At 35.7% G+C, this 12,907-nt stretch overlaps 1 protein-coding gene across 1 annotated transcript in view; it reads left to right on the top strand.

Annotated features, from left to right (window-relative positions):
• The window catches only part of Smchd1 (structural maintenance of chromosomes flexible hinge domain containing 1), a 113,768-nt gene that overhangs the window by 75,181 nt on the left and 25,680 nt on the right, over positions 1-12,907 (top strand). Inside the window, exons 29-34 of the mRNA XM_031368725.1 lie at positions 472-639; positions 2,912-3,037; positions 5,020-5,099; positions 5,526-5,683; positions 6,736-6,851; positions 7,843-7,907. Of these exons, the coding sequence (XP_031224585.1) occupies positions 472-639; positions 2,912-3,037; positions 5,020-5,099; positions 5,526-5,683; positions 6,736-6,851; positions 7,843-7,907 (713 nt within the window). The remainder of the gene's footprint in view (positions 1-471; positions 640-2,911; positions 3,038-5,019; positions 5,100-5,525; positions 5,684-6,735; positions 6,852-7,842; positions 7,908-12,907) is intronic.

The raw sequence follows: 12,907 nt of genomic DNA, 5'->3' as shown, positions 1-12,907 counted from the left end.
TCAGAGAGGCTCAAGCCAAGGTGGGTGTGACATGGTAGCATGTGCCTTTCCTCCCAGAACTAGGGAGCATAGATAGGCAGATCTTTTTAAGTTTGAAGCTACCTGGGGATCTCTTTGAGTTCAAGGATAGCCTGCTCTACATAGTGTAGTTCCAGACCACCCAGAGCTACCTAGATCTTACCTCAAACAAACAAATAAACAGATAAATTTAGAGAAACTTGAAAATGTGGAACACTTTGGTAAAAAAAGAAAAATCACCTGTTTTTTTAGAGAGAAAGAGAGAGATGAAAATTATGAGAAAATAAGGTAAAATATATATACTCACACACTCTTTTAGATTCCCTGCCAGTGTTGGCCTGGGTTCAGTCTGTTACCCCAAAATAACCAAAATAACCTGTGTATGATAGAACTTTTTTTTTGAAAGGCTAAGCAATGCCAATTGTGTTTTCTCAATGTATGTTTCTTCTCTAGGCCAACACACAGAGTATAATTGTACAAGGCATCAGGTTTACTCCAGGTCCTCCTGGACCCAAGGATCTTTGTTTTACTTGGCGAGAGTTTTCTGACTTTCTTCGGGTGCACCTTGTTTCTGGACCCCCAACCAAGCTACTTCTTATGGACTGGCCGGAGCTGAAAGAGGTATGTAGTTTCATGTCTCCATGGGAAGAGCTAGTAATGCTCTATGTTCTCAGAGCTTTGGTAGACTAGGAAAGATAAATTTTGTTTAAAAAGAAACAATTGTAACTAACAGTTACAAAGCAAGATGAGTCTTAATACTTTAATTGTTCACTGTGTTCTAGTTTTCTGAAATTCTGAATATAATAATATAAACCTTTAAAATAAATGTTCTAGACATGTATAAAAATTAGAAATAATGAAACTGGTTTTGTCAGAAACCCATTTCATCACACAACTGATTTTTTGCTAATTTTGCTTCATTGTTCTCTTAAAGAAATATAAAAACTCTATTGCAGGTGTTTTTTTCTTTGAAGATTAGTCTATTTGTGTGTGATGGGGGGGGGCGGTGTTGGATGAGCACTGGTGTGTACATGTACCACTAGAGGCCAGAAGAGGCCTCATTGAGTGTCTCCCTCTGTTGCTCTGACTGTTCCTTCAAGGTAGGGTACCTCCCTGAACCTGGGCTGGATTTGAACTCTGAACCTCATGTTTACACAAGTGTTTTTAACAGTTAAGTCATCCCTCCAGCCTTGTTGAAGTTTTTGTAAAGCATATTTCAGATGTCAGATTACCAATTTTGCAAGCATCTGGCAAACCTCTCTATCAATTTTCATTTACTAATAATTTTAGAATCCAATAAATTTAGGCTTGTGGCATGATGGCATGTACCTTTAATTCTAGCAGGTGTTTCTGTGAATTTAGACCAACCTGGTCTACATTGAATCCTTTTTTTTTTTAAATCAAACATTTTGTTGAGAAATAAAAATTTTACACATTTAAAATGTATAATGTGAAATGACTAAACTTACTACTACATCTTAAATTTAAGTCCTATTTTACTGAGAAATACTCTTTAGAAGCAGTTAGGCCTGGACATCACATTTAGTGGGTGTTGAGAGGAACTGAGACTGACAGGGCTTGCTTATACCCACATATAGGAGACTGGTTAGACCACATTGTGAGAACTCTTACACCAACAACAGCGTGGACAGTGTGTAAAACTATTAGCAAGTTACATATCCATACTGTTTATCATCTTTGGTGATAGTCACCTGTAGCCTTATAAACCAAACATTGTATATAACCACTGTCAGTTCTTATTTGTTTAGATATCTTATTCACAGCAAAGCATTACTTTTTATTCCATTTTTGGCACCTTGCCAACTAGTTTGAAAACCAGTTAATTCAGGTAAGACAGGAGAACAGAGGAAGTAAAACATGGGTAGGCATGAGATAATCAATCAGCTTCCATTTTTTTACTCTTTTATTTCTCACCCTCTTTTAAATTTTCATATGAGATTGATGCTTTATGTGGTATCTTGCTTAACAGTGTGTCCTTTGAATATATCACTACATGGATTTCTAGGGTTTCACAAGCTTTCCATACTTGCTAGAAAGAAAGCAAGCATTTGAACTTGTATCATTTAATATTAGTATGATCTTTAATCATCAGCCAAATGTTACTGCTAAATGCCACTAGGCAAAAAAGCTTGAAAATTGACAGAAGTGTTAAACTAAAGATGGGTGCTAGAAGCAAGTAATATGCTGTTTTTCTTTTTAAGAAATCATTAGTCTTTCCTATAAGATGGTCATTTGTGTTGCTTAAATTGACTTCCCAGAGTTTACTTTCATTGATGAAAGTAGTGATTATTTAATCTCAATAAATAAGAAGTAGGAATTATTTAATCTCAATCAGGGGCTTCTACCTCGCTTTATTCAGTTCCCAGATAAAAGACACATAGCTTTTATTACTGTAATAAGACTTATTCAGCACTTGAGCTGGGCAGACATCTACCCACTATGCTATTATGTCTACTTCCCTGTCAATAACCCCACAATATTCTGTCTAGGCTGCACTTAACTCCAATTGGCCAGCTTACATGGCCATGATTTCAATATTCTTACCCCATGACATCTTCTCCTCTCTACATCCTCTTCTCTCCTCCCTCGTGGTTTTTCTCTGACCCCAACCCCAGGAACCCCAAACAATGCTTATGTCTCTTCTGCCCAGCTATTGACTGTCAACATCTTTATTTAACCAATAGTTTAAAATTAAGGAGCAAGATCATATTGTGCATGCAGATTCTCTCATCCTTGGGAGCAACCAGGCCTTGAGAGCCAATATTGAGCATCACAATACATAGCAAAAGACTAAACCTCAACCCTATAGAAGTAATTATATTGTTCGGCACATACTTATTTGTGTTTATTTAAATGTGTGTATCTGTTTCAGTCCATTCCGGTGATTAATGGAAGACAATTACAGAACCCTCTCATTGTTCAACTTTGTGATCAGTGGGATAATCCTGCCTTAGTCCCAAACGTTAAAATATGCCTCATAAAAGCAAACAGCTTAAGGGTGAGTTTCAATTTCCTTAGATATTTTTCACTAAAAAGTCTGTATTTCAGAACTGGAGAGACGGCAGCTCACCTCTTGCAGAGGACAGTTTCTGTATCAACATGGCAACTTAAGAACCATCTGTAACTCCAGTTCCAGGGGATCTGATGCCTTCTTCTGACCTCCACAGGCACTTAACTGGAGCATAGACATGCATGCAAAGTATCTATACACATCAAATTAAAATGAGTTAATCTTTAAGAAAAATTCTGTATTTTAAGACAGTGTAGCTCACTAGGAAAGTGATTTGTAGCATACACAAAAATGTGTGTTTGGTCTCTAGCACCTCCTCTCTTTGCACTCCCTAAAGATACAGCACTTTATCCTCACAATAGTATCAGGTGTCACATTTTTGTCTCTTTAAAAACAAAGTAATCCTATATAACCTTTATTATTGCTTAATATAAATCAAAGAGTCTTTACATTTGATAATGTAAAGTTTGTAGCCTAGAACCAAAATAGCAAGGTGCCATCACTGCAGTTAAGATGGTTTCATTCTCTCCTTTACAAAGAGCTGCCACATGTGGTTGGAAACGTGGGCTGGACTGGTTTCTAGAGTAATGGTTTTGTGGCCTTCATTCTTTGTCACTGGAGCTTCTTGTAAAGTACAGTACACATATAATTTAGGTATTAATTGTTTCCATGTCTCTTGGGAGAGCTAGCTGTTCAGAATCTAGTAGACTTCAGGCACTTGGTGTAAGTTGGAGGCCTTTTTTTACTCAAAGTTAACCTTGAGAAGATAAGGTTAAGAAGAGAAAGTACGTGTAAATTTATTTTTTAAAATTCATCAATAGGTTGAAGGGAATTCATAGCTAACTTGTTGCCAGTTAGTTCCAAGAATGCTCCTGAGATTATGCTCAAGTAGTCTAGAGTATCATTCCACAGATGTTTTATAAATGCAATAGAATAGTTGATATTGTACAAAATTGACAGACTTTATTTAATTCAGACAGAATCCCAAGCCACATTTCCCAGGACCTCATAAGTTGATTTCAAAAGTTGGTGTGGTACTTTAAAAGTTAAAGCACCAAAAATTTTTATGGATATTCATGGCCTATGTCCCTAGTAAAGTCATGAAAATTTTTTTTTAGGGCTATCAAAGAATTGTGATCTAAACATCTCTGATTAGGATCAAGATCATTGACTAATAATTGGTCCAGAAGAAAATTAGACAGGAGAGAGGACAGGTTTTCCAGTTACTCCTCATTTCTCCTTCCTAATCACCCTGTTCTTATCAGCCTTCACCTCTGCAAACAGCTCTTTGTGTTCTCTTAAGTAGAGTTGAGAATTAGAATTTAGGAATCTGGTCTTCTGCTGCTGTGGCTTATAAACTCCCTTTTGAATATTTGTTTCTAAGAAAATTAAATAGTGATTATTTCCATCTAGAATATGGCTATGGTTCTAGAGTCTAGAGAAGCATCTATTAAAAACCTACAACTCTTAATCATTACTACAAAACATGGTCACTAACAATTACTTTAAATGTATATTATCACCATGAAGGTTAGTGTTACAGTAGAAATTTAAGAAGCACACTTGAATCTTAAAAATGAAAACATACATGCCTGAATATAGGACAAGAAAGGTAAAAATAAGGAATAAAGACAGTCTATAATACCCACACTTGAGAATATATGTGTATATAATTAATGTGTATATAATTATTTCTCCTGTGCTTTCCAGTTATAAACAGACTTTGTTTGACATTCACTTGATATCAATACCATTAATAAAGAATCCTGCAACTTGATAACTTTTTGAATGAGTTTTAGACCATGTGATTACATGTTTTTTCAACTAATTTTAGATTTGAAATTTTTATTTTTATAGTTATCTGCACATAAAACTTAAAATAAGAACATCTTAGAAACATGGTACTAGATAAGAACTTGATAGATTTCTAGAATTTTCTAATCAGCCTTTTTATTTTGTTTTATTTGTAGCTAGCACCTTCAAACCAGCAGCATAAAACAGATGATAAGGGCAGAGCTAACTTGGGGGTGTTCACTGTTTTAGCTCCAAGGTAAGAAGTGAAAGTTTTACAGTATTGGTGTTACAGAAATTGATTTTTCTTATTAATTTTTGAACTTAAGATTATAATAACTGGGGCTGGAGAAATGGCTCAGCGTTTAAGAGCACTGACTGCTCTTCCAGAGGTCCTGAGTTCAAACCCCAGCAACTACATGGTGGCTGACAACCATCTGTAGTGAGATCAGATGCAATGAGATTCTCTTCTGGTATGTCAGAATACAGCTACAGTATACTTACTTATAATAAATAAAATAAATCTTTAAAAAAACTCCAAAAGCATACATTTAAAAAAAAGATTATAATAACTATGCTTCAAAAAACAAGAATTTTAATTCAGAGTAGGAATAAAACTATTCTCTAAAAATGTTGCGCTTTAGTTATAACCAATGTAATTTGATCCTTTTTTCCATTTTGTTAGGGGAGAACACACTGTGCAGATTAAAGGTGTCTATAATAAGAGTACTATAGAAGGGCCTACAATTAAGTTAATGATTCTTCCAGACCCTGAAAAGCCCATTCGTCTCAATGTTAAATACGACAAAGATGCCTCTTTTATAGCAGGGGACATATTCACTGGTAAGTACTGGAGAATATTAAAACAAACCTTTAATGATAATTTCCGTTATAGTAATATTAGTGGGACAAATTATGTTTGATGTTCAGCATGATAAAAAATTCATGTCATTATTTTTAGCTGATAAAGGAACTACATGAGACTGAACCAGTCTCTCCCTCATCCTGTTGTTCTGCAGTTCTTTAATTATCTTAAAGCCATTGGAACTAGGACAGTTTACCTTAAATTGGATAGAAATCAATTGTATCAGGATGAATTAAAGTATTTCAGAACATCAACCATCCACTAAACAACTACTCAGATTCTTTGTTTTAGTCATGAATATTGCAGTTTCCAGTAAATACAAACTAATGTGGATATGACTCAGTAATCATATATGCTGGTAATGCCTGTCAATAGGAAACTAGTATGTCCTTTATTTAAGTAACTTTCTACAAATCTTATCGGTTCTGTGCACTTATATGCAAAGAAAAAAGGACACCAAAAGGTTATGGTTAAATTGTTTAACAGTAATTGTTACTAGTTAAAATATACATATTCATTGGTTTTTATACTTTATAAATTTTGTGTTAAATCTGGGGGAAATAAAAACCTTTTTCTTTGATTTTTAAAAAGTCTGAGAGGTACAAAATGTTGTATATATCTGGTAAATATAATAGAGACTGATGTCTATAATACTTTAGCTTCTTTACATTGTTAAAGCTTATATAAAAGAAAGTAAAATAGTTTTGGTTTAGAAGTATATGTGGCATATAAATACTGTGACCAGTTGGCCTAATTCTTAGATACTAAGTACATACCATTCTGAATTTGCATGCTAGATTTCATTTACATAATATTATTAGTGAAGACAATCTTTTAGATTTATCTAGGAGAACTTGATGTTCATACTCAGCCCTAGAAAGTTGTCTGTTGAGATTAACAATTATCTTTTTAGAGATTGCTGTTTAAGTAATAATCTCATTATTTTTTGTTTTAGTCTTTGAATAATTTTATTTTCTTTACCAGAATATTATTACTAAATAAATAAGTAAATTTTATATTTACTTGACAGATTTTCTGGTTAGTGTGATTTCTGAAAGTGGTGGTGTCATCAAAAATATTAATCCAACACGTATTTCCATGAAAATGTGGAAGCTGTCCAGTGGCATGAGCCGGCCACCAGCAAATGTGAGTAATGGCAAGCAGGGTCAGAGATTAAAACAATATAATATATTCAGCCATCAAGGTTACCTTCAACTTCAGTACTAAGGAGGCAGATTTCAGAACAGCAAGGGAAACAGAGACTCTTTCAAAACCATAAACAAAAATCAAATGGCAAAAAAGAAGTAAAATAATTTAAATATTGTTCATCTACTATATCAAAAGTTACCACTTCGACATGTCCTTGGCATTTTAAAAATTGAGATTGTACATTCTTTGACTATTTAACTTTTGTTTGAGCATATACTGTAAGTATGTGCTCCACACATATAACTACATAAATATGTACTTCCATGCATGCCCGTGCTTGCACATACAGATGCTGGAGGATGGAACAGGTATCTGCCTTGGTTTTTATTATTTCTTTATTCCCCTGAAATAGATTCTCTCACCAACAAAATTTCATTCCCTGAGCTAGGAACCCAGCAGTATCTTAGAATCTTCTAATTTCCACACCACCAGTACTGGGACAACTAAGACATACCTGTGCCCAGTTTTTTATGTAGTGCTGGGATTTGAACTCAGGTCCTCATGCTTGCACAGCAAGCTATTTTTTACAGTGAGGCATGTTTCTAGCCTGATGTTTTCAAATTCTTCAATAATGAGAGCGTTTCTATCTCAATATAGAAATACTTCAGGTACTCAATAGTCACTTGAAGTCATTGGCTTCCGTAAAGAACAGTATGGGATAAATCTCAAAGTAGAAACCAAATCCTAGAACTTGTCAGAGCACGCAATTTAATAGTCCACTTTAGTGTTAATAGTTCATTTAAATAATCTACATACTAAGGATTACCAGCTGGGCAATGTGAATTTTTTACTAATTTAGAACTAGCAGTTCAGTGGTACTGTAAATTAAATCCAAGTGCAGTCTGTCCATTCATTCACCTGTGCACATTTTCATCCTCAATACACTCTAGTAACATTTGTTTTCTCCCTCTTCTGTTCTTCCTTGAAGGCAGAAACCTTTAGTTGTAATAAAATAAAAGATAACGACAAGGAAGATGGCTGCTTCTATTTCAGGTACATCTTAAATAATTTCTTATTTTATGTATCTTTAGGATAGAGTAATTCAGGTTAGTGAATTTGCAGCATTAGCTAAGGAAAAGTAGTTTATGGTCAAGAAAAAAATGTTGACTTTATTTCTTAACACTTTCCTTGAGAAGCTATTTGAAGAAAGGCATGTTTGCTTTTTTGCTGTTGCTGTTTTGTTTTTTTGTTTTTTGTTTTTGTCTTTAATATTGCTCTGTAGAAATGGTTTTGAGGAAGATGGTTGTTATATATTAACATGAGAATGTAGAAAAATCTTAGAAAGAATTTCCTTATGGTGTCAGAGCATTCAGTTCTTGTTTCTTTAATCATGTATTTCAGTGTGTGTTGTATGAATGTGTGTGCAGGTGCTCCTGAGGGCCAGAGGCCAGAGGCAGCCATCAGGTGTTTCCTCCTTTGCACTCTGTTGAGACAGGACCTCAGTGAACCTGCAGCTTGCCAGCCATGAACAGTGGTGGGGTTGCAGACGTGTATCACCACATCACCTTTTTATCTGGGTGCTTGGATCTGAACTTAGATCCTCATGCTTGTACAGTGAACACTGTACGCAATAAGTCAACTCAGGCTGAGCTTGAATTTTCAAGCTTCCAGCTTTTAGGTTTCTTAGTTGTAGGGTTAATCATGTATAAAGGGCTGTTTTCTTCCTGGCCCCAAGCTCCTGAAATAACCCCTCTGAGGTTCAAAATATATATGCAAACATTTTGGCAATGCGCTTTAGCTGTTCTCCAACTAGCTCATAAATTGATATCCCATTATTCTATTCAAAATTGTGCTATGTGGCTGGTTACCTATGCTCAGTCCCCATGCATATGTCCTCCTCCATTCCTGGCCCAGTTTCCTGCCCTGGCTCTATCCCAGGATTCTTTTTGCCTATCGGATGTCTCACCTTCTATTTCCTGCCTCAGCTACAGTCCAATCAGCTTTAATTGACAGGTGCATTAAGTACATAAGAGTATTTCTCTACAGTCATGTAACACCATAACTTCTCTTAGATATCTTGTTCATTGTGAGGCTAGTGTCTGCATTCTTCATGATCTCTTGAACCAGACGTTCTAGATTTTTTTTTTTTTTTTGTTTTTTTTCGAGACAGGGTTTCTCTGTATAGCCCTGGCTGTCCTGGAGCTCACTCTGTAGACCAGGCTGGCCTCGAACTCAGAAATCCACCTGCCTCTGCCTCCCAAGTGCTGGGATTAAAGGCGTGCGCCACCACGCCCGGCTAGATTTTTATGTACTCAGATTTGTTGAGCCTCTCTTATCTTTAATCATCTTTAAGAATTCTTTATATTTAGATTATAAAAAAACTTCTATATTATGATTTAGGCAATTCCCATGGTCAATTGGTTTGATGGTTCACTAGTAGGAGGACCCACTGAACTCAGTGTAATTTCACTCACTGCTATATGAATCATTTTGGCAAAGGTCACAGAACAACATCTGCAGAGAGGCTTGGGTAGTAATATCCAAGAGAAAGCAGAGGCTTCAAAGTGCTTCTCCTGCTGGATCTCATAGTATGTGCTTTAATTCTCCAATACCAAGTTAAGAAGGGGAGCTGATAAGACTTTTTTATTAGGAATGTTGCTATGCCAGTCTCTAAATGACACATATCATATTTGCAGGTTTCCAGGAGAAAAGCAAGCATTTAGCATGAGCTATAGTAACACAAATGTTCCATTCATTATAAGCCATATAGACTAGTGCAAAATAACTCTCATGAATGTAACCTCATGGATGCCAGACAACGGCAAACATTGTGAATTGGTCTTTCTAAGAAGAATACTTCAGATCTGCTGTGTTAACTCTCTTTTTACTTATACCTGAAATTGATTCTGCTTTGGTATTTTTGGGTTGATTTTCTTTGAGGAGGCAAGGGAGGGTGAAGAGATAAAGGGAATATTCTTCAGTGATGGCTGTGTTATACATCATAAATCCAGAGGTTGGATAGATGACTCGGTGATTAAGAGCAATGATTGCTCTTTTAGAGGCCCTGGGTTCAATTCCCAGTATCTACATGTCTCGGCACCCATCACAACTGTCTATAACTATTGTCCCATGGTATACAAACATACTTGTAGACAAAATACCCATATACATAAAGTAAATAACTTTTTAAAAAATAAAATAAATCATGAATCCACTCATATGTATGTCTGTCTATTTCTGGACCACACATTGATTTACTGGCCCATTTGCCTACATTTTGCCAATACTACAATTTTTTAGAAGTCAATTTTTTTATTGTTCTCCTATAATTCTTAGCCTTTTGTTTTATCTTTTTTTAAAAAAAATTGTTTACTTACATATTAAGATTTTTTTTAAAAGATACATTTACTTATATGAACACACTGTAGCTATCTTCAGACACAACAGAAGAGGGCATTGAATCCCATCACAGATGGTTGTGAGCTACCATGTGGTTGCTAGAAATTGAACTCAGAACCTCTGGAAGAACAGTCATTGCTCTTAACCGCTGAGCCATCTCTCTAGCCCGGCCTTTTGTTTTATCATATAAATTTTAAAAATAATACAGCAGGTTCCAATAACAAAACTCAAGTGGTAAAATTGATAAGAATTTTCTGAGGGTAGAAATCTGGGAGAATCTGGGAGTATCTTTCAGTCTCATTTTATGGTATATACTTGTATTCTTTTCTTGAAAATTTTTTACAGTGCTTCAGGGTTTTTTCAAAGTCACGTACATCTTTCCCTAAATTCCTAAACAGTTAAGCTGCTGTTGTTGTTTTTCTCACATTATTATTAAGCATTTTATATTATTAAGCATTTTATTATCTGTTTACCATGGTTATAGAAATCTAGTTGGTTTATAGTAAGTTGGTTGACTTTATAGTAAGTATCTATGCTCAACTCCTTAATTTCTAATTTTTTGTTTCAGATGTCCATAAATTATGACATTTCACTTTCTGTGGGAACTGTTGGTTGGTTGGTGGGTGGGTGGGCAGGTGGTTGGGTGGGTGGATGGATGGATGGATGGATGGTTGGTTGGTTGGTTGGTTGGTTGGATAGATGGTTGGTTGGTTGGGCTTCTGGGTATCTTTGATGATAGTGTCATCTAACATCACTCTCAACCTAATAGGGAAGATTTGACCATTTTCTTTGCATAGGTATCTTTTACCAAAGTCTTCATTTCTAGAGGCTAGAGAGATAGCTCAGTTGGTAAAATATTTGCCATGCAAGCATGGCGGCCTAAGTTGTTTTTAGGGTTTCTGGCTTAACAACTCATGCCACCATCTCACTCCTGGCACTGGGAATTTTCTTTTCTCTCTGAGGCAAGGTTTCTCTGTATAGAGGCCTCGGAGGCCTATGTGTACCCAAATTCTGGTGCACCCTACTCTACATACCCTCTACAATGTTGTGCCTGGGGTGTGTATGCGTGTCTGTGTGTGTGCGTGCATGTGACCCAATCTTGACTTTAATTCTTGATTTTCCTTTCAAAGTCCTGTACTCTGTTAGTTTTTAAAATCTTATTCATCATTGGCCTGCCATAGCAAAAGTCTGTCCAGAATTCCTTCACATTCCTAGGATGTCTCTTGTCTCTGCTCATTTTTAGTCTAGCTCCTTTGCTTCTTCATGTGCTTGATTTTTATATATATATATATATATATATATATATATATATATATATATATATATATATATTGTCATTTTCTTTGGCTTTTAGGTATTAATGTCTGTGGAGATGATTGCCTGTTGAGAATAACAGTCCTTGCCCAGGGAAGGTTTACATTTGCTTCTCTTGTCAGAGATGAAGATAATAATTCAGAGGTGGATTGCATTTCCTTGGGAGTCCATTTGCCTTAGGTTTACTTGTGTTTTTAGAATTGCTCTCAGGAGTAGTGCAGTCTTAGGAGTAAAACTCAGGCCTCAGGGTTCCCATCCTATTTTGTTATACCTTTAGCTGTTACCTTGTAAACATCTGCAAGCAATATTTTTTTGGTTTATGAATTATTCATTATATCATTATTTAAGGATTTTGAAAACATCAGATACTCATAGAGGAATCTGTTATTTTAGATCTCCTTACTATCTATATTCCTTATCATGTGTATAACTGTCCAGTTGTACAGAACAGACCAGCACTTCCCACATATAAATATGTCTACCTTACAGAACAATACCATTAGTGATTTCAGCAAATATGTAACTTTTCTGTTACTCTTGGTTGGTAGAAGAATTCATGCTTATGAGTTCTCTGAGATACTCTCATCAAAAGTCGGTCCACATATAAGCTCATTCTGCACATAGCCTTAATACGTAACTCTTCTAAATTTACTGAGGTTGAAATAGATTTTTGGATGAGGTTCAAATGGGGCACACGCTTTGTAGTCCTTTTTCCAAATCTGGTAATAGAAAATGTTTTTGGTTACTTTTAAGTTCCTATCAAAATCATCCAGAAAATCCAACTCACAGAATATTTTTTTTCCCAGTTTCTTGAGACAGGGTCTCTCTGTGTAGTCCTGGAACTCACTTTGTAGACCAGGCTGGTCTCAAACTCAGAAATCTGCCTGACTCTGCCTTCTAAGTGCTGGGATCAAAGGTGTGTGCCACCACTGCCTGGCAGTTTTGTTTAGTTATTAATTATACAAGATGAATCGTGTAATTGCAGAATTTTTAAGCAATTTTCGGTATTTTTATAAGTATTTTTTCATAATTTCTCTAGAAAGAAAAAAGGGCTAGAGATATAGCTCAGTTGGTAGAGTACTTATCTAGCATGCATGAAGATCACATGCCCATAATCCTAACACTTTTGAGACAGAGGCAAAAAGATTAGAAGGTTCAAAATTATTGGCGGTTGGTGGCACACACCTTTAACCCCAGCACTCCTGAGGCAGAAGAAGGCGGATAATTGAGTTCAAGGTCAACGTGGTCTACAGAGAGAAAACCTATCTCGAAAAACCAAAAAATAAATTTTTTTTTACTGGCTACAAACCAAGTTCCTAGTTTGAATGGTAGGGAACAGG

This window comes from Mastomys coucha, unplaced genomic scaffold, assembly GCF_008632895.1.
Source record: "Mastomys coucha isolate ucsf_1 unplaced genomic scaffold, UCSF_Mcou_1 pScaffold14, whole genome shotgun sequence".
Lineage (NCBI taxonomy): Eukaryota > Metazoa > Chordata > Mammalia > Rodentia > Muridae > Mastomys > Mastomys coucha.
Note: the sequence above shows the minus strand (reverse complement) of the source record. Positions and strands in the feature narration are given on the sequence as shown.